Genomic DNA, 23,655 nt, shown 5'->3' with positions numbered 1-23,655 from the left:
AAAAATGGTGGGGTTTTCTGTTTTTAAAAATCAAGAAAATGTGTGACGCCTGGGTTATGGAAATAGGTGTCTGGGAAGGCCAATATATATATATATATCTCCATTACCCTGGGGCGGGAATCACTAACCCCCTCAGAGAAGGTCCGCAACTTGGGCGTCCTCCTCGATCCACAGCTCACATTAAACATCTTTCAGCTGTGGCAAGGGGGGCGTTTGCCCAGGTTCGCCTGGTGCACCAGTTGCGGCCCTATCTGGACCGGGAGTCACTGCTCACAGTCACTCATGCCCTCATCACCTCGAGGCTCAACTACTGTAATGCTCTCTACATGGGGCTACCTTTGAAAACTGTTTGGAAACTCCAGATCGTGCAGAATGCAGCTGCGAGAGCAATCATGGGCTTCCCTAAATATGTCCATGTCACACCAACACTCTGCAGTCTGCATTGGTTGCCGATCAGTTTCCAGTCACAATTCAAAGTGTTGGTTATGACCTATAAAGCCCTACATGGCACCGGACCAGATTATCTCCAGGACCGCCTTCTGCCACACAAATCCCAGCGACCAGTTAGGTCCCACAGAGTGGGCCTTCTCCGAGTCCTGTCAACTAAACAGTGTCGTTTCGCAGGACCCAGGGGGAGAGCCTTCTCTGTGGCGGCCTTGGTCCTCTGGAACCAACTCCCTTCAGAGATTAGAATTGCCCCCACCCTCCTCGCCTTTCGTAAGCTCCTTAAAACCCACCTCTGCCGTCAGGCATGGGGGAACTGAGATATTCTCTCCCCCTAGGCCTCTACAATTTATGCATGGTATGTTTGTATGTATGTTTGGTTTTATAAATAAGGGTTTTTTAGTTGTTTTAGTATTGGATTGTTACATGCTGTTTTTATCACTGTTGTTAGCCGCCCCGAGTCCATGGAGAGAGGCAGCATACAAATCCAATAAATAAATAAATAATTTTAAAAATATCAACTGAAATGCAAAAAAGGGACGCTGGGACTAGTTGCCAGCTGGAATAGGAAACCACACTGCCACTCTTCAATTGCTAGCGGGAGTCGCCCTACATCTTGCAAGACACGTGATGAAGCCAAGTGGCAGGGAAAGGGAAAGTGATGGACAGCCAAGCTGGTCAACCCTTTAACCTGGATTTACAACCACACCTGTCTGCATGACTCATAAAAGCAGTTTGGGAGCCATATTAGCCTGCACATGCAAATCCCATGCAGCCTGTGACGCCTTCAAATGACCTGGAACCAGTGTGACTGAAAATACATGAAGTGCCCAAAACATTTACTTCTGTTGTGATGCGAACCGATTGGGGAAGATAAGTGCTTGGAAAGAAAATTCCTGATGCCTGCAGTAGAGAGGCAGGTGCCACAATGTGAAAATTAGGATAAAATAGCAGTGATAAAGTTCTAGAATTCTTTGCAAAATTTTACCATCTTACGGGTGAAAATAGCCAATAGGATCACCAAAAGCAATCTATATGTAGATATTAGACAGCGATACTAGGAGTCTGGGAGGACTCTTAAATTGGTCAAAGTGCCAAGGAGTGTAATATCGCAATAGGTCATGTTTTTTGTTGGAAAGCAAGTGAGAGAGAAGAAAACAAGTCATTTTACACAACTATGTAATTTACTTGTTACTAAATCATTTCAAATGTACTGTACACATATTTTTAACCGTTCTAACAGACCATATGTAAGCCTGATAACCTCAGGAGGTTAAGGCTGTGTGATGTGAAACATTACTAAAACCACAATACGTTTCAAAATAAGGAAGAAAAGGATAACTCAGTGAAAAATAAATGCTTCTGTTTAATACTCAAGTGATCATCAAAGTTCTGTAAACATTTCTGCTTAACTGGTTTCTACCAATTATTTCTTTAAATTGTAAGTCACAAAACTACATTTAAAACAAAGTTTTAAGGGCAAATACATCTGAGTTAGAAGTTCTCTGGATTTGAGAGTGTGTTGAAATATATCTTCCACTTTGTCCAAAGTTTACTTCCATGAAAAAAACTTGTCTTTTCTCTTGCATTTTACTTGCAAATTTCTTTTGGTTTTTTTGTTTGTTTGTTTTGGAAACAATTTTACTTTTGAACAGAAAATATGTTTTTTTTTTCTTTACAGATCACAGAACACCAGATGTTAACAATTTGTAGTCCAAGGCTAAAGAATGTCCAAGAATGTCAATTGAATAGCAAAATAGAATTTTTGATGGGGGAGTTTTAGCATTTTCAATTTAAAGAGAAAATTAATGTAGGTTTTACATTTTTCAGTTAAAGCTTTAAAATGGATGGGTTAACCAGGGGACCATCCAGAGGGTTGAAGACATCAGCCCCAATCTCTGCAATGTCAACACTGCCTTCCATACTCTTTGAAATCTAATAATCATATTAAAATGAATACCATTTCTTCTTGCTTTCTGCCAATGCTTCTAATATTTTTTTAAAAAAAACTTTGAAAGATATTTCATTATAATTTTAAGTGCAATTTGGGAAGCGAAGGAGGCTACAAAATACTGTAAAGTTCTTGCTAAATGAAAATTTCACCAAATTTTGCTTCTTTGCAAATTATGAAAGTAGTAAATTTTTCTGAAAGTTATGAGAATGGCTTTTTAAAAACCACAATTTTTTTGGCCTAGTCCCGTTAAACAACTCGGTAGAAATGTGCACCCACTGAGTGGATCCGAATTACAAAAGTAAGCATAGATTCTATTGAAATAAGGGGAAAAGTCTTTTTTGTTTCAAAGGAAAACAAATTCAGCTTTAACTCATTTTCAGAAATGTGTATTTCTGGATTTAATTTGGGCCTCTAATATAAATGTTCTATTTTTAAAGCGTTACTAGAGGTTTTTATTTTAAATTTTTTTAGTAAATCCCCATCGAAAAATAAATTCAGTGTCTTAACATGAACTGAAACAGTAGACACACAAGTTTGCCCTGCATGTAACATGTCAGCAGTGGGTTGCTCCTGACTTGGGACCGGTTCTTAGAACTGATGGGCGCTGGCAGCTGGAGGCTATGCCCAGGACGCTTGTGCGCATGTGCAGAAGCATCAAGCACGTGGATGAGCACATGCACAAACTGGTAGCAAAATCATTTATTACCCACCACTGGTATGTATGTTAACAAACGTATCAAGCTTCAAGATTGAAAATTACATGACGAAAACAAGGTATGAAAACCCATTTCAAAATGGGAAGGCAGGAGATGATGTTTTGCATATGGGTTTCCTCCTCTTGAGCACTGAAGGATAACTCCGTATTTCTGTGTCTTCCAAACGATCAGGAGTTTTATCTATTAGACAAAAGCATTTGCAGAACCATGCATTGCTTTCTTGGGCAGTATTGATAGCAGTTGATAAATATCCAGTCTATTAAAAAAAAAAATTCTTGGCGGTTCAGCTGGAGTTGAATGTGCTGCTGCATAGAGGAGTGGGAGAAACAGAGTGGGGAAAGGATGAAAAATGTCAAGTCCAGTTGAAACACAGAAAATAAGACAAAGTAACAAAGACAGTCACTAGTCAAATGCAAATGTAGCAACTCAGATACAGTGATACCTTGTCTTACAAACTTAATTGGTTCCAGGACGAGGTTCTTAAGGTGAAAAGTTTGTAAGACGAAACAATGTTTCCCATAGGAATCAATGGAAAAGCGATTAATGCGTGCAAGCCCAAAATTCACCCCCTTTGCCAGCCGAAGCGCCCGAAGCAAAAACACAGAGGTCCGAAGGTGGGGTTTCGAGGACTTTGGTGTTTTTGCGATGCTGTAATTTCACTGATGCTCCCTTCGCTGGGAAACCCTACCTCCGGACTTTCGTTGCCAGCGAAGCGCTCATTTTTGTGATGCTGGGATTGCCCTGCTGCGATTCCCCTGCTGCATCACAAAAACATGGAAGTCCAGAGGTGGGGTTTCCCATAGAGGCGAGCCTCAAGGGAATCTCAGCAGCGCAAAAATGAGTGCTTCGCTGGCAACGGAAGTCCGGAGGTGGGGCATCCCAGAAGCAGCGGTAGGTTTGTAAGGTGAAAATAGTTTGTAAGAAGAGTCAAAAGAATCTTAAACCCCGGGTTTGTATCTCGAAAAGTTTGTATGATGAGGCGTTTGTAAGACGAGGTATCACTGTATTTTGAGCAGCTTAATTTTCTCAGCAGCAAAATTTCCCACATTTGTTTGGTTGACAAATATATAATCTGTCTGAATCCCTTATAAAACAGCAGAATATAATGTCTCTAGTGATAAGATTTTACAAGATTCAGACAAATAATAATTTTGAAAAGTAAAACATATAGGTAGATCCTATTAGAAGAGTTCTACATGAATATATACTTTTATAATACACTAGAAAAATTAATAGCTAAATGTTTACAGTTAATATTTATATTGTTCTTCATAGTAGTCATATAATATAGATTCGATAGATCAATGAGATTATGAAAGTCAAGTGTCTTCAATATTAAGGCAGGACTGGTGCCTTAAGGATTGTAAGTACTACATAAATGAACACTTGATAGTGCTACTGTTCTGATAGATAGATAGATAGATAGATAGATAGATAGAGAGAGAGAGAGAGAGAGAGAGAGAGAGAGAGAGAGAGAGAGAGAGAGAGAGATACACACAGATACATAGAGATATAGATATATCCCTCCCTCCCCCTTATTCATTTTACAGCAAAGAGTTTTAATAAAACATAAATTGTGGGGGTTTTTTCTTTTTAATAATTTGAGTGGTGAAAAGTATCAGTGACATTGCCAGTATACTACTCCTGGAACATTTTTCTAAGAAAAATATAGACCAGCTTTTAATTATTTTTGCTAACAAAGTTTAAGGTTAACTCTAAAAGATTATATATTAAAAATGATTGTATTGAAGATCCCCAAGCATCAATAATTACATAACTGGGGAAATTTATCTCCAGCATCAATTATTGCTTATCTGATTGAATTCATTGTGAAAGGAATAACTGACCTTTGAGCTTAAATAACATATACGTCGTGTAATGTTACCTACCATGCTAGGCAGAGCAATAATAAAAAGATGGTACTGATGGCAGAAATTGAGCTTAAAATAACGCTAGTCAAATGCTGCACAGGGAATGATATATCTGAAAGAAAGAAAAAATAAAACAGCATTTGCCAATTGTAAAACATGCAATAAAGGAATTTAGCAAAGAAGGATCTGTAACCATCTGCAATACACACAGACACTATTCTTTGCTTTCCCACACTTTGCAGGGGGGGAGTGGCCCAGGACTTTCCCCTTTGATTTGCAATTTGCGCTGAACAAGCTGTACAAGTCAAGTACAAGCAAAAGACCATCATCAGTACTGCTGCATGTAACTCTTTAGTTGTTATTAAAAATAGGAAGGATATCAAAGATGGTGGCGAAGCTAAATTTGAGATGCTTCTTGTTCGGACATGAAGGCCATCTCTTACGTAATGAAGATTATTAGATGCAATTCCCTCCCAAGACAAATAAAAAACAACATTGAGTCAAAAACCTGAACTGTTTCCAGGGGACAGGAAAGTTCATCAAGAGATAAGCAAAGGAAGTTCAAATTACAACTTGTGCAAACTGTCCTCCATAAAGAAAAGATATTCGAGCAATCCACAAAAGAACTGCCCACTGACAATGTCATCCTCATCGCAATTTCAATCTTACATCCGTTGAGCCACTCCGCTGCATCTGACAAAGTTAGCTATGCCCTTTAATAACATTCGTTTAGTTGGAAAAGGTGCCATCAGACTCCTAATTTTGGAACACCAAAGGCCAACACAGCTCTCCTCCTACAATTAAATGTGACACATCGTGGTCCATAACAACAACAACGGAGTTGGAAGGGACCTTGGAGGTCTTCTAAGTCAACCTCCTGCTTAGGCAGGAAACTACACTAGTTCAGACAAATGGTTATCCAACATCTTCTTAAAAATATCCAGTGTTGGAGCATTCAAAACTTCTGGAGGCAAGCTGTTCCACTGATTCATTGTTCTAACTGTCAGGAAATTTGTCCTTAGTTTTAAGTTGCTTCTCTCCTTGTTTAGTTTTCACTCATTGCTTCTTATCCTACCCTCATGTACTTTGGAGTCCCTCTTCTTTGTGGCAGCCCCTGAGATATTGTAACACTACTATCTGTCCTACCTTCCCCCCCCCCCATCATTTTGTTTCCCTGCCTCAACAACCCAGCACTATTTTTTTCAGCACAAAACCTACCTCTAATATGGGCCCATATTACACAGGACTGTGTTCTCATCTGAGGAAAAAAAGATACATAAATATATATTATTTTGTATAAAACTCTTAATTCTCAACAAGGATGGCAAAAAAATCAGCAAAAAATATGTTACACTTATGGATTATAGTTGTCAGCTTATACAGTAATACCTCATGATACGAACTTAATTGGTGCAAGGAGGAGGTTCGTAAGACGAAAGGTTCGTAAGACGAAACATTGTTTCCCATAGGAAACAATGTAAAGTCAATTAATCCGTGCAACCAAAAAAAACCCCACAAGAAAGCAGCTTTCGGCGACTGCTGGGAAGCCGCGCGGCTGTTTTAAAAGGTGACAGCCGGCCTGGGGGGCTTCCCAGCACCCCCCCGAACCCGAGTTCGGGGTTCGGGGGGTGCTGGGAAGCCCCCCAGGCCGGCTGCGACCTTTTAAAACAGCCGCGCGGCTTCCCAGCTGTCTCCTGAAGCCGAACGCCAAAGCCGAACTTCCGCGTTCGGCTTCGGGAAACAGCTGGGAAGCCGCGCGGCTGTTTTAAAAGGTGACAGCCGGGCTGGGGGGCTTCCCAGCAACCTCCCGAACCGAACCTGGGGTTCAGAAAAATTTTGCCTCTTCTTACGAACTTTGTTCGAGTTACGAACCGGCGTTCAGGAGGCTTCTGGGAAGCCCCGCCGCCCGGCTGTCACCTTTTAAAACAGCCGCGCGGCTTCCCAGCAGTCTCCGAACGCCGGTTCGTAACTCGAAAAAAGTTCGTAAGAAGAGGCAAAATTTTTCTGAACCCCGGGTTCGTATCACGAGTTGTTCGTAAGACGAGGGGTTCGTATCTTGAGGTACTACTGTAATAGTTTATCTGCCTTGGAATATGGCCCCTAGCTCTTTCCCATATTTGGGCATACCAGGGTGATTCCAGAAAATGTCCCATATGTGTGTGTGTGTGTGTGTGTGTGTGTGTCAAAAAAATAAAGGGAACACTCAAATAATACATCCTAGATCTGAATGAATGAAATATTCTCGTTGAATACTTTGTTCCATACAAAGTTGAATGTGCACAACAGCATGTGAAATTGATTGTCAATCAGTGTTGCTTCCTAAGTGGACAGTTTGATTTCACAGAAGTTTGATTTACTTGGAGTTATATTGTGTTGTTTAAGTGTTCCTTTTATTTTTTTGAGCAGTGTATATACTATTACTATTTGGCATATATACAGTATATAGGAGATATTTTGTCAAGTCACCCTGGTAAGCTGAATGAAGCAGTTGGTAAGTGAAGACTACCTGTAATGAGTTTCTTTTTTCCCCTCTATAAAATAACCTTGGAAACAATTGTACTTGATTACAGACTGCCTCCATCTGGGATCTTAAAACAGGTCATATTATATTTCCTCTCCTGTGCGTCTGTACTTTTTTTTTTTTTTTAAATCAAAACAGAGAAACAATAGAAATGGGTCAACATAACATCCCAATACTTCAATACTGAGTTGACTAACTGGTCAATTTAGTATAATCTGAATTTGACTCTGGGGGACAGGAGAAAGATCTTATCAAAAGAGGACAAGCATGACCCTGTCCTTGTTCCCACATATCCCTGACAGTAAATATATTCAGACTCTTAAGGATCCTGGTTAATTGATCAATTGAAGGTTTGATTGGTGGTCATTTGGTGATTATGCTCTAACTATTTGGTGATCATGCTCTAATTATTTTTCTAAAATCAATAATTCACTTCACTTACCAACTGCTTCATTCAGTGACCATCTAAAGTTACAATGACCTTGCAAATGAAGGTTTATTACCAGTCCTCGACTTATGGCTGTCGCAGTGCTGTCTCTGCTAATATCATTTCAATTTAACTGAAATCTCTCTTGATCTTAAAAGAGACAGTTAAACATCTTTTTATATGCTCAGGCTTTCTTATCTTCAGTACATTGTTTTGATTGTTTTGCATTCTTCTAATTACTATTTGGCATGGTCATGTTAAAAAGGCTTTGTTTTCAACTTATTTCAACGTATTTCAATTTACTTCTGTTTTGGAAGCTGTCCAGGAATCAGTTGAAATGAAATATAAAAGGAGCTAAAGTATGGGGGAGAAATTTAACAGTCCCCTTACCCAATTCCACCTGCTGACAGTCCTAAGTACAATACAATATGCTTTTCTTGGTTTCAAGGGAGCATTATAAAATCCTCCATAATATAGTCGGTCTCCGAGAACAAAGGTCAACCTCTTCTCAGGAATGCTCTTGTCTGAGAACTCAGCTGTCACGTAGCTATTAGATTCTGAACCTTTGCTGAAGTAGGAGTGGTTGGTCAAGGAGTAGCAATTAAAGTTGCAGAGAGGAATCCCAGGAATGACAATCACTTGGTAAGAACTAGAAATCAGAAGATAAAAGCATCAAGTCACGCGAAGAACTATTTTTAACGGCTGTTGAACCTTGCAGCCCAGCTTGATTTTCTTCAAGATGCTGCTTTCAGAGTTGCGGCTCAGGTGACCAACATTAAATGCTTTTTGAACACATGAGCTATCTTATTTGCAGAGGCCCCATTCCATCCGTGGACATGAGAGACAATAATCAATCAGAATAGAGCTGGAAAGGACCTTAAAGGTCTTCTAGTCCAACCCCCTGCTCAAGCTGGAGACTCTATACCCGTGATGGCAAACCTATTATATGTGTGCCACAGGTGGCACGCAGAGCGTAATCTGCTGGCACTTTAGCGTGAGCACAGAAGGTAAATAGGTCACCATCACTGTACTACACCATTTCAGACAGGTGGCTGTCCAGTCTCTTCTTAAAAACCTCCAGTAATGGAGTGCCTACAATTACTGAAGGCCCTAGCTCAGCTCCAGCATGCATGTATGTGCGCGCCAGTCAGCTGATTTTTGGCTTGCACAGATGCTCTGGGAAGGTGTTTTCAGCCTCCGGAGGGGTGGGAAAGGGCATTTTCACCCTCCCCAGGCTCCAACAAAACCTCTGAAGCCTGGGAAGGGCAAAAAACAGGGCAACCAGGCCCACCAGAAGTCAGGAAACGGTGCAGCGAGAGGTCATGCGTGGGGAACGGGACAGCACCGAGGGGAGGGTTGCATGGGGGCAGGGCACACACACACACACACTTTCGGCACATGAGATAAAAAAAGTTCACCATCACTGCCCTACACCATTTCAGACAGGCGGCTGTCCAGTCTCTTAAAAACCTCCAGTAATGGAGTGCCTGCAACTACTGAAGGCCAGCTGTCCCTCTGCTTAATTGTTTTCAATGTTAGGAAGTTTCTCTTCCCTTTCCAAAATGAACAGCTTCCTTAATGCAAATTAAATGATTGTCAGAACTCCTTATCTTCAAAAACCTCCCAGAATCAATTTTTCTGAATGTGGTGAAATGAAAGTTTCTACCTCCCTCTGAACAAAACTCAAAGGTCAACTGAAATGAACTAACCAAAATTATCTAAGTAAACATTTTGGGATATTTAAAGTGCAATCCACATGCAAGAGGAAATAATCTGAATTTGCTATGTACGGGTAGTCCTCGGTTTACAGCCACAATTGAGCTCAGAATTTCCATTGCTAAGCGAGGCAGTTGTTAAGTGAGTTTTGTCCCATTTTATGACCTTTTTTGCCACAGTTGTTAAGTAGATCGCTGAAATGTTAAGCGAATCTAGCTTTCCCCATTTGCTTGTCGGAAGCTGGCTGGGAAAGTTACAAATGATGATCATGAAACGGTGGGACAGTGCAACTGTCCAAAATACATGCCAGTTACCAAGCACCTGAATTTTGATCATGTCACCATAGGAATGCTGCAATGGTTGTAAGTGTGAAAGACAGTCATAAGTCACTTTTTTTTAGGGCCATTATAATTTTGAAAGGTCACTAAATGAATGGCTCTAAGTCAAGAGCTACTTGTAGCATTGCCTTGAATAAATGTGATATTTGAAAGGAGAAGAAACAAAGTAATCAGAGCAAGTAACATTTTAAAAAACAAAACAATTACATGGAAGTTAGCGATCTTGGGTGTCTGAAATATGTAGCGTAAAAGCCAGAGACCTGATTGGACCATTCCTTCCTTCAGCTTTCACAAAGCTCAATAATGGTATAAAGTCTCGTGTTGACATGAATTCTACTTGTGGCAATGGGGGATCTAAAAAAGAAATAGGTGGTCCTTATTATTGTAGCATTTTTTAAAAAATGTATTCATTCAGCATTCATTTTATTCATTCATTTTAAAAATTTCACCCTCTTTTTTTATTATAAATCCAAAAAAACAAGCAAGCAGCAAAATCAAATTGTATCAGAACCGGCAACAATAAAACAGAACAAAAATACTTTTTAACAGAAAATTTATATTTATAAAAATGAGATTAGATTAGATTTATTGGATTTATATGCCGCCCCTCTCCGCAGACTCAGGGCGGCTCACAACAATTGTGCAAAACAGTACATAGTAACAAATCTAATATTTAGCAATCTAAATTACAGTTTTAGGTTAAAAGTCCAAATAAAGAAACCCCAATATATAAAAAACAAGCACACAATCTAATCATACACAAAAACTACATGGGCAAGGGCCATGTTTCAATTCCCCCATGCCTGATGACAGAGGTGGGTTTTAGGGAGTTTACGAAAGGCAAGGATGGTGGGGGCAATCCTAATCTCCGGGGGGAGCTGGTTCCAGAGGGTCGGAGTCACCACAGAGAAGGCTCTTCCCCTGGGTCCCGTCAGACGACATTGTTTAGTCGATGGGACCCGGAGAAGGCCAACTCTGTGGGACCTAACTGGTCGCTGGGATTCGTGCGGCAGAAGGCGGTCTCGCAGATATCCTGGTCCGATGCCATGTAGGGATTAGTTTACAACAAAAGCTTTTTTAAGAAAATCTCTTGTCTGAAAAAGCCTAGCCTGCCAACACTTTGGCAACTACTGTCTATTCTCCCAAAATGCCAGTCTCCTCACTGAGGCCCCAAACCTCGAGGCTCGACTACTGTAACGCTCTCTACATGGGGCTACCTTTGAAAAGTGTTCGGAAACTTCAGATCGTGCAGAATGCAGCTGCGAGAGCAATTATGGGCTTCTCCAAGTATGCCCATATCACTCCAACACTCCGCAGTCTGCATTGGCTGCCGATCAGTTTCCGGTCACAATTCAAAGTGTTGGTTATGACCTATAAAGCCCTTCATGGCACCGGACCAGAATATCTTCGGGACCGCCTCCTGCCGCACGAATCCCAGCGACCGGTTAGGTCCCACAGAGTTGGCCTTCTCCGGGTCCCGTCGACTAAACAATGTCGTCTGGCGGGACCCAGGGGAAGAGCCTTCTCTGTGGGGGCCCCAACCCTCTGGAACCAGCTCCCCCCTGAGATTAGGATTGCCCCCACCCTCCCTGCCTTTCGTAAACTCCTTAAGACCCACCTTTGCCGTCAGGCATGGGGGAACTAAAACACCTCCCCCTTGCCCATGTTGTTTAGTTGATTGATTGACTGTGTGCCTGTTTTTTATATATACTGTTTTTTATAAGATTATTAATTTAAATTGGAACTGGATGGGTGGGCATTGGATTTGGTATTGTGTACTGTACTGTTTTTTATTATTGTTGTGAGCCGCCCCGAGTTTGCGGAGAGGGGCGGCATATAAATCCAATAAACCTAAACCTAAACCTAAACCTAAACCTCAACCCTTAAACTCTATGTGAAGGGGAAAATGACCAATATTTCTCTGTGGCCAGAGGTTTTCTCATTGTTCCAAACAGAGGTCAGTTCTAACTTACCTCGCTGTCGGTTCACTTCCTCCCGCATTGCTTATGTGAGTCTCGTGAGCACACATGCACGTTGCGTGCATGCACAACTCCCAAAAAATTTAAAAGTTAAAAAAAAGAGCCAAAACCAAGATGTTGATGCTTCTGCGCATGCCCAGAACAAAAAAATATCCCCAGAAAAAAATAAAATTAAAAATTTGAAAAATATTCAAAATAAAGACGGTGGCGCCCACAGACTGGCACAGAATAAACCGGTTCTGTGATGTCATCGTTATGTCACCAGTGGGTTGCTACCAGTTCAGGCAAACTGATCCAAACCAGTCCGAACCCACCTCTGATTCCAAAGCTTTAAAAAACCCAAACAGATGTAAACAGCCCATTATCATTGCAAGTCAGCAGTCAATAATGTTATACCTTTCTTAGTTCATAAAATGCCAGTATGCATGTTATCATTTGGTCCTTGTCCTACACTTTAATTAATTAATTAATCAACCATTATTATTATTATTTATTAGATTTATATGCCGCCCCTCTCCGCAGACTCAATCAATCAATTAATATTAATTCTGTTATACATTAATCATAGAAACATAGAAGACTGACGGCAGAAAAAGACCTCATGGTACATCTAGTCTGCCCTTATACTATTTCCTGTATTTTATCTTACAATTATATTATATCCTTAGTGCACTCTAAAAAGGTTCAATATACCTGATGGATCCAGCAAAATTCCAGATGGCACTTGAGGAGTTTCCCAGTGACCTGGGGGAATATTATTTTAATTTTAAATTGTTTTCAGTACCTGATATACGATAGGGATGGGTCAAACTCACTGACTCAAAAATGAAATATTCGCAGAACTTTGGAATGCTCTGTTCCCCCTCTGAACCAATCTGAATCACTAGCAGTTTTGCCTAAGCTGAGGTCTCCCAGATATTTTTGAATTCAATTTCTATAATTTTGGATGGGAATTCTGGAAGGAGAAGTCCAATAGACCTGGAAAACTCCAGTTTGGGAAAAACTGATATATGGTTTGAGACAGCACAGGTAGTCCTTAACTTATGACTGGTGTCTTAACAAGTGTTCAAAGTTACCATACATCATCTCAAAACTACTTATGGCCTAGTTTTGGCTGCTCTATCTACAGTCACATGCTTGGCAACCAGCAGACATTGATAGTTGTTTGTAACACCACGTAGTCAAGTGACTATAATTCACTTTTTTCCCCCCTGGAAATGGGCATTTATTTAGTATTTCCTGCAACAACAACAACCACCCATTTGGAACAATGGCTCCTCTTCACAAGAGTGCCCAAGCTGTTTTCTGTGTGGGAAACCTGCTCATTAATGAGGAATGAAGAGCCACTGAATGAAGGATGGTTTAGCAATAAACCCACCCTTTTATTAACTTTTTAAGATCTGCCACCTTGCTTTTTAGGGGAACAAGTCGTGTTTTAGGTCTGATTTGTGCAGAAATTTGCCTGCCTATAAAATAATTTAATGAAATGTGGAAGCTGGATCTAGAAGAATGTGAAGTATCTTCAGCTGCTATAGATTCTTATACTGAAGAAACAAGGTTGGGATAAGAAAAAAGAAAAATTGTAAATTAAGGCACTTACCTGCTAAAGGGACGCTCAAATGGACGAAGATACTATGATTTAGGTCAGCAGTGGAGATGTTTACGGTGTAATTGCTGCCCGAAGATAAATTGAGGCATAATTCTGGATTCCAAGAATCTGTGGTAAAGTTAAGAATCATTTCATGACTGAATTCCTTCTGATACCAGCGTAGACCCACTAGGTGAATCTGTAACAAGAAATCCATAATTATACATATCTGACACTGCGAATTATGCTGTGTGTGACACTAATGGACAGTCTAAATATACATGTAGTGAAAAAAAATTGAGAGTAAAAAGGTATGATGGGAAATAAGCTTTCTTTAACCTGACTGGAGGGGGGGGTGCCAAACTAAATAGCAATAGTACTTAGACTTATATACAACTTCATAGTGCTTTTGTTGGTATGTCTCGGTATAGCTAGGCTATGAGACCTTTGACATACACTGAGCAGAGAATTTTAACAGAGTGTGGATGTGTGGTAAAGCCAAAGAAAAAAAGACACAGATTTAGTTATGCTTAATAAGTACTATTTACATATATACAAAACAGAAACAATCCATAACAAGCACTAAGCCATACAATATAATAAGCACTAAGCAAACACACTCCCCCCTCAAGGCAAAGCAAAAACGAATGAGCGTTACAGCATCATTGAGGGAAGGAGTACTGGCGCCCTCTTATGGCGAACCAGCCCAAAACATTTAAAGTGATAATACAAGAGACTACAATAGGTAGTTTACAATGGCAAACCCTAACAACCATGTACCTTGTACTAACAGCTTTTACAGCCCTCTCTAAGCAGTTTACAGAATCAGCATATTGCCCCCAACAATCTGGGTCCTCATTTTACCCATCTCGGAAGGATGGAAGGCTGAGTCAACCTTTAGCCAGTCAGGATCAAACTCGTGGTAGTGGGCAGAGTTAGCCTGCAATATTGCATTCTAACCACTGCACCACCATTGCTCTTGATGATAAATGATCCATGCCCTGAGACTTATTTCAAAACACTTGAAAGCGATTTGTCCACACTTCTGGCAAGACCAATCCACCAGGCAGAGAGGAAAAAGTAAAGAAAGGGATCGCCTTCACAATCCATGGCAGGCATGACTGAGTAAGTTAAAGGCTGCATCTGCAAATCATTCAACAGGTCCAGGAAGTCCACTCCACCCCCACTTCACATTTCTGTACATTGAGAGATTGATTGCCTTGTTCTTCAGGTTTATTAAAGTGGGCTGGTGCTATTGGGATATGTAGTTCTACAAGATCTGCAGAACATCTAGACCAGGGGTCTCCAACCGCCGGTCCGCGGACCGGGACCGGGCCGTTGGGGGTTTTCAGCCGGTCCGCGGCGCCAGGGCCCCCTCGGCCTTTCCGCGCTGCCCACCGCCCGCCCGATTTGCCCCCTCTGCTCCTCTGCCACCTCCTGCCTTTCACCGCAGCTCCTCCCGCACCCGGAACGCACGCCCTGTCCGCCTCACATTTTCCGAGAGGACTTTCGCCCCGGGCTCTCAGCAAGGGGGCTGCATGAGAGGCGGGGCCGGCGGAAGGTGATATTCAATGTCGGGGGCGCACGGGCGGTTTTGCGCGCGCTCCCTATCTCCCTGCTAGCCCACTCGGAATACTGTATTCAAAATAAGAAAAGCCTTCGCCGGCAAAGGCTTTTCTTATTTTGAATACGTATTCCGAGTGGGCTAGCAGGGAGATAGGGAGCGCGCGCAAAACCGCCCGTGCGCCCCCGACATTGAATATCACCTTCCGCCGGCCCCGCCTCTCATGCAAACCCCCTTGCTGAGAGCCCGGGGCGAAAGTCCTCTCGGCAAATGTGAGGCGGGCAGGGCGTGCGCGCGTCACCGCTGAGAAGAACGGAGAGAGAACGAGAGTGAGTGAAAGCAACAGACAGCAAGATAGAGAGAAAGTGAGAAAGAGAGAGTGAGAGAAAGGGGGGGAGAGAAAGAGATAGCAAGAGAGAGAGAACAAGAGAGAGAAAGAGCGTGAGAAACAAAACAAGAGAGAAAGAGTGAGAGAGAGAGAAAGCAAAAGAGACAGAAAGAAAACAAGAGAGAGAAAGTGAGAAGAGAGAGAAAGAGGGGGAGAGAGAGAGAAAGAGAGAGGGGGGAGAGAGAGAAAGAGAGGGAGAAAGAGAGGGAAAGGGGGGAGAGATAGCAAGAGAGGGAGAGAGAAAGAGAGAGGGAAAGGGGGAGAGAGGGGGGAGAGAAAGAGGAGATAAAGGAAGAGGAGAGAGAGAAAGGAAGAGAAAGAAAGAAAGAGGGATAGAAAGAGAGAGAGAGTGAGAGATGCTCAGTGAGCCTTTCTTTGAAGTTGCCTTTCTTTCTTTCTTTCTCTTTCTTTCTTTCTTTCTTGCTCTTTTTCTTTCTCTCTTTTACCTTTCCTTCCTCTATTTCTTTTCTTTCTCCTTCCTACCTTCTTCCCTCCCTCCCTCCAGTCCTTCCTCTCTTACTCTCCCCTTTCATAAGTTTCCTTGCTTCCTTCCTCTGTTCCTGTCCCTTCCCTCTTTCCTTCTTTCTTCCTTCCTTCCTTCCCTCCCTTCCTTTCCTCCCTCCATTTCTTGCTTTCCTTTTCCTTCCTCCCTTCTTTCCTCCCTCATTCCCTTCTTTCACTCCTTCCTCTCTTACTCTCCCCTTTCAAACCTTTCTTTGCTTCTTTGCACCCTTCTTCTGTTCCCGTACCTTCCCTCTTTCCTTCCTTCCTTCCCACCCTCCATCCATTCATTCACCCATTCCTCTCTTGATCGCCCCTTTTACGGCGCCGCTGACAGCTAGCTCCCCCCCCCCACCGGGCCATGGAAAACTGGTCTAGCTGAAAGCCGGTCCCTGGTGCAAAAAAGGTTGGGGACCTCTGATCTAGACAACTAGACACAAGAACAGGTTTTTTCCAAACGCCATCACTCTACTAAACAAATAATTCCCTCAACACTGTCAGACTTTCTACTAAATCTACACTTCTATTCTACTAGTTTTTCTCATCATTCTATCACCCATTTCCTCCCATGTTGACTGTATGACTGTAACTTGTTGCTTATATCCTAAGATTTTTATTAATATTGCTTCTTCATTGCTTATTTGACCCCTATGACAATCATTAAGTGTCGTACCACATGATTCTTGACAAATGTATATTTTATTTTATGTACGCTGAAAGCATATGCACCAAGACAAATTCCTTGTGTGTCCAATCACACTTGGCCAATAAAATTCTATTCTATTCTTTTCTTTACACCCTACAGGCCTATTCAAACCTTAATATAGTTTATTACAATCTACGAAGAGAAGAAGCATAACATAACAGTTTTTCATAACATGCACAAGAATACTTGCAATTCTATGCCATCTGGCAAAAATACTTCAGGGAAAATAAATTTAAATAAATCTATACTATTCCTTTGCAAGTAGTTCTCAACTTACGACTAGTCACGTAGCAACTGTTGGAAGTTTGGACATACCTGGAAAAAAGAAATTATGACTTGGTTTTGATGGTCGCCCTTACCCCTCGCATGTGCACACTTTGGATAATTGGCATTTACGGATGTTTATAACATCCTGAAGTAAGGTGACTGCATTTTACAGTTTCAGTTTTCGGCTAAAATAACACCATAGTGATGGTTTGCTTAATGACTGTTGTGTTCGCTTAACTGCAAAAAAAGGTCATAAAATTGGTTTGGTTGCATTACAATCCAATTTATGATTGTAAGAACATACAACTGTAATGGGCAGGCTCCACGGCAGTCATATGTCAAGGACTATCTAGTTCTACTTCACCTTTTAAAGAGGCAGCTACCAAAATCAACAAAGCCTCTGATTCGGAATAGATAATGGAGTCATCCTGTGTGTTTCAGATAAGAACGTCACTCTCAAAATGTCACCATCAAGAGAAGCATGAAAAAGGTATTTCTCAAAGCTCTTCCATTACTTGCCATTCAATTACAACTGTGCCTAACTTACTAGGTAGGTTTCCTCAGACTGTCTTCTTCCTGGGACTCTCTGCCATTTAATACAGGTGTCGTTAAATATGGAGACGTTGTTGAATACTGTCTTTGCTGGAAAGGAAAAAGGAAGTGGACGACAATGAGTTGAATACTTACAAATCTTATTTTTATTGGAATTATTTATTATTATATTTTTATTATTATTATTTATTAGATTTGTATGCCGCCCCTCCCCGTAGACTCGGGGCGGCTCACAGCAATGATAAAAACAACATACAATGGCAATTCTAATAGTTATTAGTTATTTATTAATTAAAGATACTGAATTTAGACATAAAAGCAGAAGCCTGGGGCCAAAGTAACTGGTACTCTTTTTGTGTTTCATAGGTCTTTTCAGATCAAAACACTGCCATGCAGAGAGGCTGTTACTGAAATATAATTCTCAAGATTCTAGTCAAGACATTCCCTATACTGGCTGCTTATATTGCTTGATTACTTCTGGATCAATAGAAACTGCCCTGCCGATCTGTACAGCACATATATCCTCCAGTTCTATTTGCTCTTTTGTTCTATGGTTTTCTCAGCCTTCCTACGACTTTATATCCCTTTATTACTTCAGCAGTATATTTTGATCCAGTATTTAACATGCTTCTCATCCCCCTCTCTGAATCCTACAGAATATTGTTTTTCCTGATAGAAATACTACCTATTTTTAAAGTAACATTTCTTACACCAATAGCTTCTTGTTCAATTTCCTGTTTTAACTTCATAGAAACGTCATTACTTCATTGTTGTTGTGCATAGTGCTTTCATTTCACAAGGTTTCAAGATTTCTTCGCAATCCATAGCCATTTCAAGTCACATTTAATTCTAGTTCCATTCACTCATTGAAAAGTTGACCACAAATTTTAGTTTTTACATTAAATTAATGGGTTGATTTAATGCATTCAGTGATTGAATTCACTGTCAATCACTTGAGTAACAGTTCACTATTCAATAAGACAAGAAATATTACAGCATAGGGTCGGATAGGGTATGTTGTGGTTAGCTCTGGCCCAGCTCCTGCCCCAAGGAATGTGGAGGTGGAGGTGGGGTAGACATCCACATGCCGCAGGCCTGTTTTGCTCCCAGTAGAATCTGCCGACAAAGTCTCCTCTGACCAAGGAAGCGTGAGTGACAGGGAAGAGGGGAGTTTGGCAGACAGCCCAGGAGGAGATCAGTCATCTGTATCATCCCTGGATTCTGAACAAGAATTAATGACACATCCACGCATGCGTAGAGTGATGCATAGGAGACAACAACTGAAGGATTATTACAAGAGAAAATGAGTGGTTGGGTGGGGCTACTGTAATTAGTGCTACAGATAAAAGTGCAGCCTGGTGTTTTAGCCTCATGGCAGTTTATCTGATTCATTGTTTCGTCAAGATCGTGGTTTTTGCTGTTCAGGATTGTGTGTGTGGACTCTCTGGACTTTAGAATTGGACTCAATTTCCCAGTTATTGGGTGAGCAATTGGACTGCATTTAACCTGTGCCTTGTGTGTACCAGAAAATCCCTTTGATATTTAAAAAGGGAGCTGTTTCTGTTTTTCTGTTTATAAAAACATTTTGGTTTTCCTTTCATCGTGTGGTGTGTGTCTTCCTGGACTAATTACCCTGTAATTATGGGCGGTTGAGACACGCCAGCAGAACAGGGTAAAGTAATGTAACATAATATCATACCACCTATTTGCATGCTTTTGCAAGGAAACAAATTTGCAGGCTCAGAGAGTACCAAGGACTGCACGGTTTAATACTAACAGGCAGATATTCTCTTTTCTTGGAACTAATATAGGCATCAGTTGCTTCAGAAAACATTCAAATGAGGGAAATTTGTATGTAGGCAAACTTCCATATTTATTCTTTTTGAATAAATATCTAAACCCCATACTCAATAGCACTGAAGATGTTACCTACTTGGGTAATAAAATGTCTGCAAGTTAACAACCAGTTTCAGGGAAAATCAAGAACTCCACAATTCAGTATCCAATTTTGCAGTGTAAATTATACCATATATTTCAGCTAATTTAAGTAGCATTAGCTAATTAATCTTGGCTGATCTTGAAAACCACTGAACATTGTTAATATCTGGATAGGATGTTACCAAGATGTACCAGGACAATACAGTGCATTGGAAAGTTGACAAAATATCAAAGAAACCAATGGCAAAACATAGGAGTAAAGCATGATTAAATGCAAACATTACATTTATCTTTTAATTTTGTTAGCAAAAAGTGTTCATGTTCTTTAAAGAGAAACAATGTTGCTTGTTAATTCTCATTTGAGATCCAACAGAAGTAATAGAATTGCATGACAAAACCTGCATTATTTGGAAACACTATATTAATTCATGTAGTGTGATTCTTGCCATGTTCATTATAATTTTAAGTCATGAAGAATGCCCCCCTCCTTAAAACTATCTTAGGAAATATTCCCACTACAAATGAATTGATGGACTAGTTGCTATCATGTCCCCAAAATTTTTAGTTATTACAGCCTTAAAAGTAGAATCTAAAACTCTCTAAACTTCAATTTTCAAAGGCAATTATATTATTTAAAACTGCCCCAAATTGCACAAGTATGCCAAATAATCAAATATGGGATTACACAAATTTACACGTACAAATTTAAGAGCTTCTAAACCACTTTGCTTCTAAACCACTTTGTGTCAATGTATATATATTTAAGAATTTCCTTTCTATACAATATAAACATTTCCCCCCTGAGAGAAGTATCAATATCAGTGCAATATACTGGGGGTGGGGGATGGGACTTCATTTTCTTTCTCATTATCGTAAGATCTGGAAGGGTAGTTTGTGTTCCACAATAATAATTTAAGGCAATTTTTCTATTTATTAATGTTTAATATTTTCTAGAAGTACAGAACCTACCAACCACTGGATGAATTATTGGATATGCTATTCTGAACCGTAAACGCAAATTAATGGTGTCTGCAATAATGTCCACAGTATAATTTGTTCGTTGGCGTAACTGCAAACACACATTTACAGCCATTTCAGTAGCGGGAGGTTTGATCAACATATCTGCCGTTTCTTTTGATTCATTTCCTAGCATCCACATAGTAACCTGTAAGCAAAAAGAGAAATAAATTCTACAAAGCAAGAGTCCATGGTTTATCTCTATAATATGATATTTTAAAATTTCCAATTCTCCATAGAATTTTAGAGATTATAGTTCTGCACGAGCATCATCACAATACAGTTTCCCAAAGTTATTTGAAGATAAATGTTATGGCAATTGTTTAAATTGCACGACACTGACTTAGGCTCAACTTTTGGTACATACATGGATGAATGCTCATCATCTCTTTCTGTGATCTGATGAACCCCATTCAGCTGCTATCGTGTTTTCCTGAATATAAGACCCTGTCTTATATTTTGTGAACCCCAAAATAAGCACTTGGCCTAATTTTCAGGGAGGTCTTATTATTATCCTCTTGCTGTCTTACCTGATTTCCCGCTCTATCTCCCTAACCCTAACCAGAGGAAATGGAGGGAAAAGTCTGTGCATGCGATTAAATATTTTCAGGGAGGGCTTATTTCCAGGGAAATATGTTATCTTCCCTTTTCTCAAATTCTCTCAGCCTTGTCAAGTATAGTCACTAAAATAGTGACATCATCTGCCCAAAAGTCCACTATACATTTGCTTCATGCCTTCCCTTTTTGATCCTACAAGCAAGGGTAATTTTGTCAGAAGTTCATACTTCTGTATCACTCTGAGAGTTACCTACATGACAGTGAACATTCTTACCATGGAATGGGACAACTTGCTGAGGCCAACTTGCTTTGGCCAACTCGCCATGGGACAATTTAACAACTCGATTTAATTAGAGAAAATCATAGCCATCTAAATACAGCGGTACCTCTACTTAAGAACGCCTCTACTTAAGAACTTTTCTAGATAAGAACTGGATGTTCAAGATTTTTTTGCCTCTTCTTAAGAACCATTTTCTACTTAAGAACCCTAGCCCGGAAAAATTTCCCAGGAAATTTGAGAGCGGCATGAAGGCCCGGCCAGTTTCCTGCCATTCCCCCTGGGTTTCTCTCTCTGGCGCAGTGTATGGGAGGCAGCCTCACACCGGGTGTATGAGAGGCGCGTGCTCCTCCTCACCGCCTCAGAGTCCCTCTTTTTTTTTTAAGCCTTAAGATTTTGGATTTTTTTTATTCCCCTCATCTCACCTACTTCCTTCAGCAGCGACTGTCCTCCTCCTCTTTCTCCTCCTCCTCCCACCCAAATTCCAAGCTTTCTTTCCTAATGGGTTTGCACGCATTATTTGCTTTTACATTGATTCCTGTGGGAAAAATTGCTTCTACTTACAAACTTTTCTACTTAAGAACCTGGTCATGAAACAAATTAAGTTCTTAAGTAGAGGTACCACTGTAATTTTATTTCAAAAAATACTTACTTTATTACTAGCATTTTAATGTTTATATACCCATACCTACAGAAGACAGACTGCCTGTACTAAGTAACAAAGATAATTTTATCTTTCAAAGACAGAAGATATCAAATATCTCACGAACTTGATAAGTTTCATTTACTCCAGCACTTCCATAATGCCTCTTCCATGATACACAAGGATCTTTCCATGTAACATTAACAAAGTCTTGCACTTCTACAAGACAAAAAACAAACACGCATCCATATACATTACTTAGCAAAACTATTTAAGAAAAAAAGTCATTTATAAATCCAATTTCTTATTTTTATCATGTACCACTAACCAGTACATGATAATGGTATTGTAAATTAAAATGTCAAGAATGTAAGAAGAGCAATCAAAGCCTTGTCAATATTCTTTTTTTAATGACCCTGTAGTCCTTTTATTAGGGTAGAGTCAGGACAATTGGATGGAGCTGAGTATTTATTAGCAAGATGCCCTTCCTGGTGTCTGCATGGAGTTCACAGAGATACAGTATTTTTTCTTTGTGTCCTAGGAGAAAAACATCTGCCGCTACCTAGGATTGAACTCTCCAAGTGGGAGGCGAGCGTCTTCATAACTAAACCACAATGCCGCTCATCCAGTATTCTGGTTTTATTGTTACTATCACAGGTGGGTTTCTACCAGTTCTAACTGGTTCTTTAAAACTGTTAGTAGTTCTGTGATGACCGGAATTCTTTTTGCTAAAACTGGCAAAAATGCCAGAAACTGGCAAAAAAATAATAATCACAAATCGCAATCACGACTGCAGAACAGCATAAGTTATAAACAAACATTTATGATGGCTGTGGATGCTTTACAGTTCATAAGCACCTCTTCCTGTGGTAAAACTGATAGTCATTAAATGACCTGCATTTTTAAAATTATTAACAACCAATGAACGGATGAAGCTTTACTTTTTCTTTCTCCACAAACTGATATCTCTGCAAAATTAGTGAGAAAAAGTCATGTTAATTTTAAAGCCAGGTTCACATCCTGACTTAAGAATGTACTATATTTAGTATATTTTTATATTAAAATAAAACACACCTCATTTGATTTTAAATGCCACAAATGACCAAAAAAAACCTGTAACCACAGTCGAACATGAAAGCATGCATACACAGCATTTTTCCTTCTCACTTCACCATTCACATAAGAAATATGTCTTAGATCAGCCGGGTCCCCAACCTTTTGAGAATCAGGGGCGGGTTCTATGGAGAGGTGTTTCCATGGACCAGGGGGGCAACATGCATTAATTATGTAACTTAAAATATTCTGCTTTAGTTGATAAATAAGTAATTAATTCTTATCTTCCAAATCACTAATATAATATGTGACATCAAACTCTACAATTCTTTCCAGATCAAAAAGAAGCCCCAATAGGCAGATATATATTTATTTGTTATTTATTTATTTATTAAATTTGTATGCCGCCCCTCTCCGTAGACTTGGGGCGGCATACACATTTTTTCCCATTACAACCAAAACGTTTCCTCTGTGAATTACTGGAAATGAAGCTCTTTGTAAGATAAAATAAGGCACTCTAGAAGAATCATATTCTCTTAACTTCATATTACGCCCCAAGGCTCAGTTTAGTTTCAATCTACAATATTAGATTTATCAAAGAAGGAAGGAAGGAAGGAAGGAAGGAAGGAAGGAAGGA

At 40.2% G+C, this 23,655-nt stretch overlaps 1 protein-coding gene across 3 annotated transcripts in view; it reads right to left on the bottom strand.

Annotated features, from left to right (window-relative positions):
* Nucleotides 1-1,790: 1,790 nt before the first annotated feature.
* SUSD1 (sushi domain containing 1) overlaps nt 1,791-23,655 on the bottom strand; it is a 42,934-nt gene continuing 21,069 nt past the window's right edge. The window contains exons 7-16 of one of the 3 annotated variants that reach the window (XM_070742427.1): nt 22,093-22,184; nt 20,440-20,635; nt 17,528-17,622; nt 13,567-13,753; nt 12,660-12,710; nt 10,248-10,341; nt 8,324-8,582; nt 6,204-6,243; nt 5,004-5,097; nt 1,791-3,419 (exon numbers count right to left, since the gene is read on the bottom strand). In XM_070742427.1, coding sequence (XP_070598528.1) covers nt 3,398-3,419; nt 5,004-5,097; nt 6,204-6,243; nt 8,324-8,582; nt 10,248-10,341; nt 12,660-12,710; nt 13,567-13,753; nt 17,528-17,622; nt 20,440-20,635; nt 22,093-22,184 — 1,130 coding nt within the window. In that variant the 3' untranslated portion in view covers nt 1,791-3,397. Of the gene's footprint in view, nt 3,420-5,003; nt 5,098-6,203; nt 6,244-8,323; nt 8,583-10,194; nt 10,342-12,659; nt 12,711-13,566; nt 13,754-17,527; nt 17,623-20,439; nt 20,636-22,092; nt 22,185-23,655 lie in introns of those variants that run through there. The other 2 variants (XM_070742430.1, XM_070742431.1) reach the window with 2 other exon arrangements.

The sequence above is a fragment of the Erythrolamprus reginae genome, chromosome 2 (assembly GCF_031021105.1).
Source record: "Erythrolamprus reginae isolate rEryReg1 chromosome 2, rEryReg1.hap1, whole genome shotgun sequence".
Taxonomy (NCBI): domain Eukaryota; kingdom Metazoa; phylum Chordata; class Lepidosauria; order Squamata; family Dipsadidae; genus Erythrolamprus; species Erythrolamprus reginae.
Note: the sequence above shows the minus strand (reverse complement) of the source record. Positions and strands in the feature narration are given on the sequence as shown.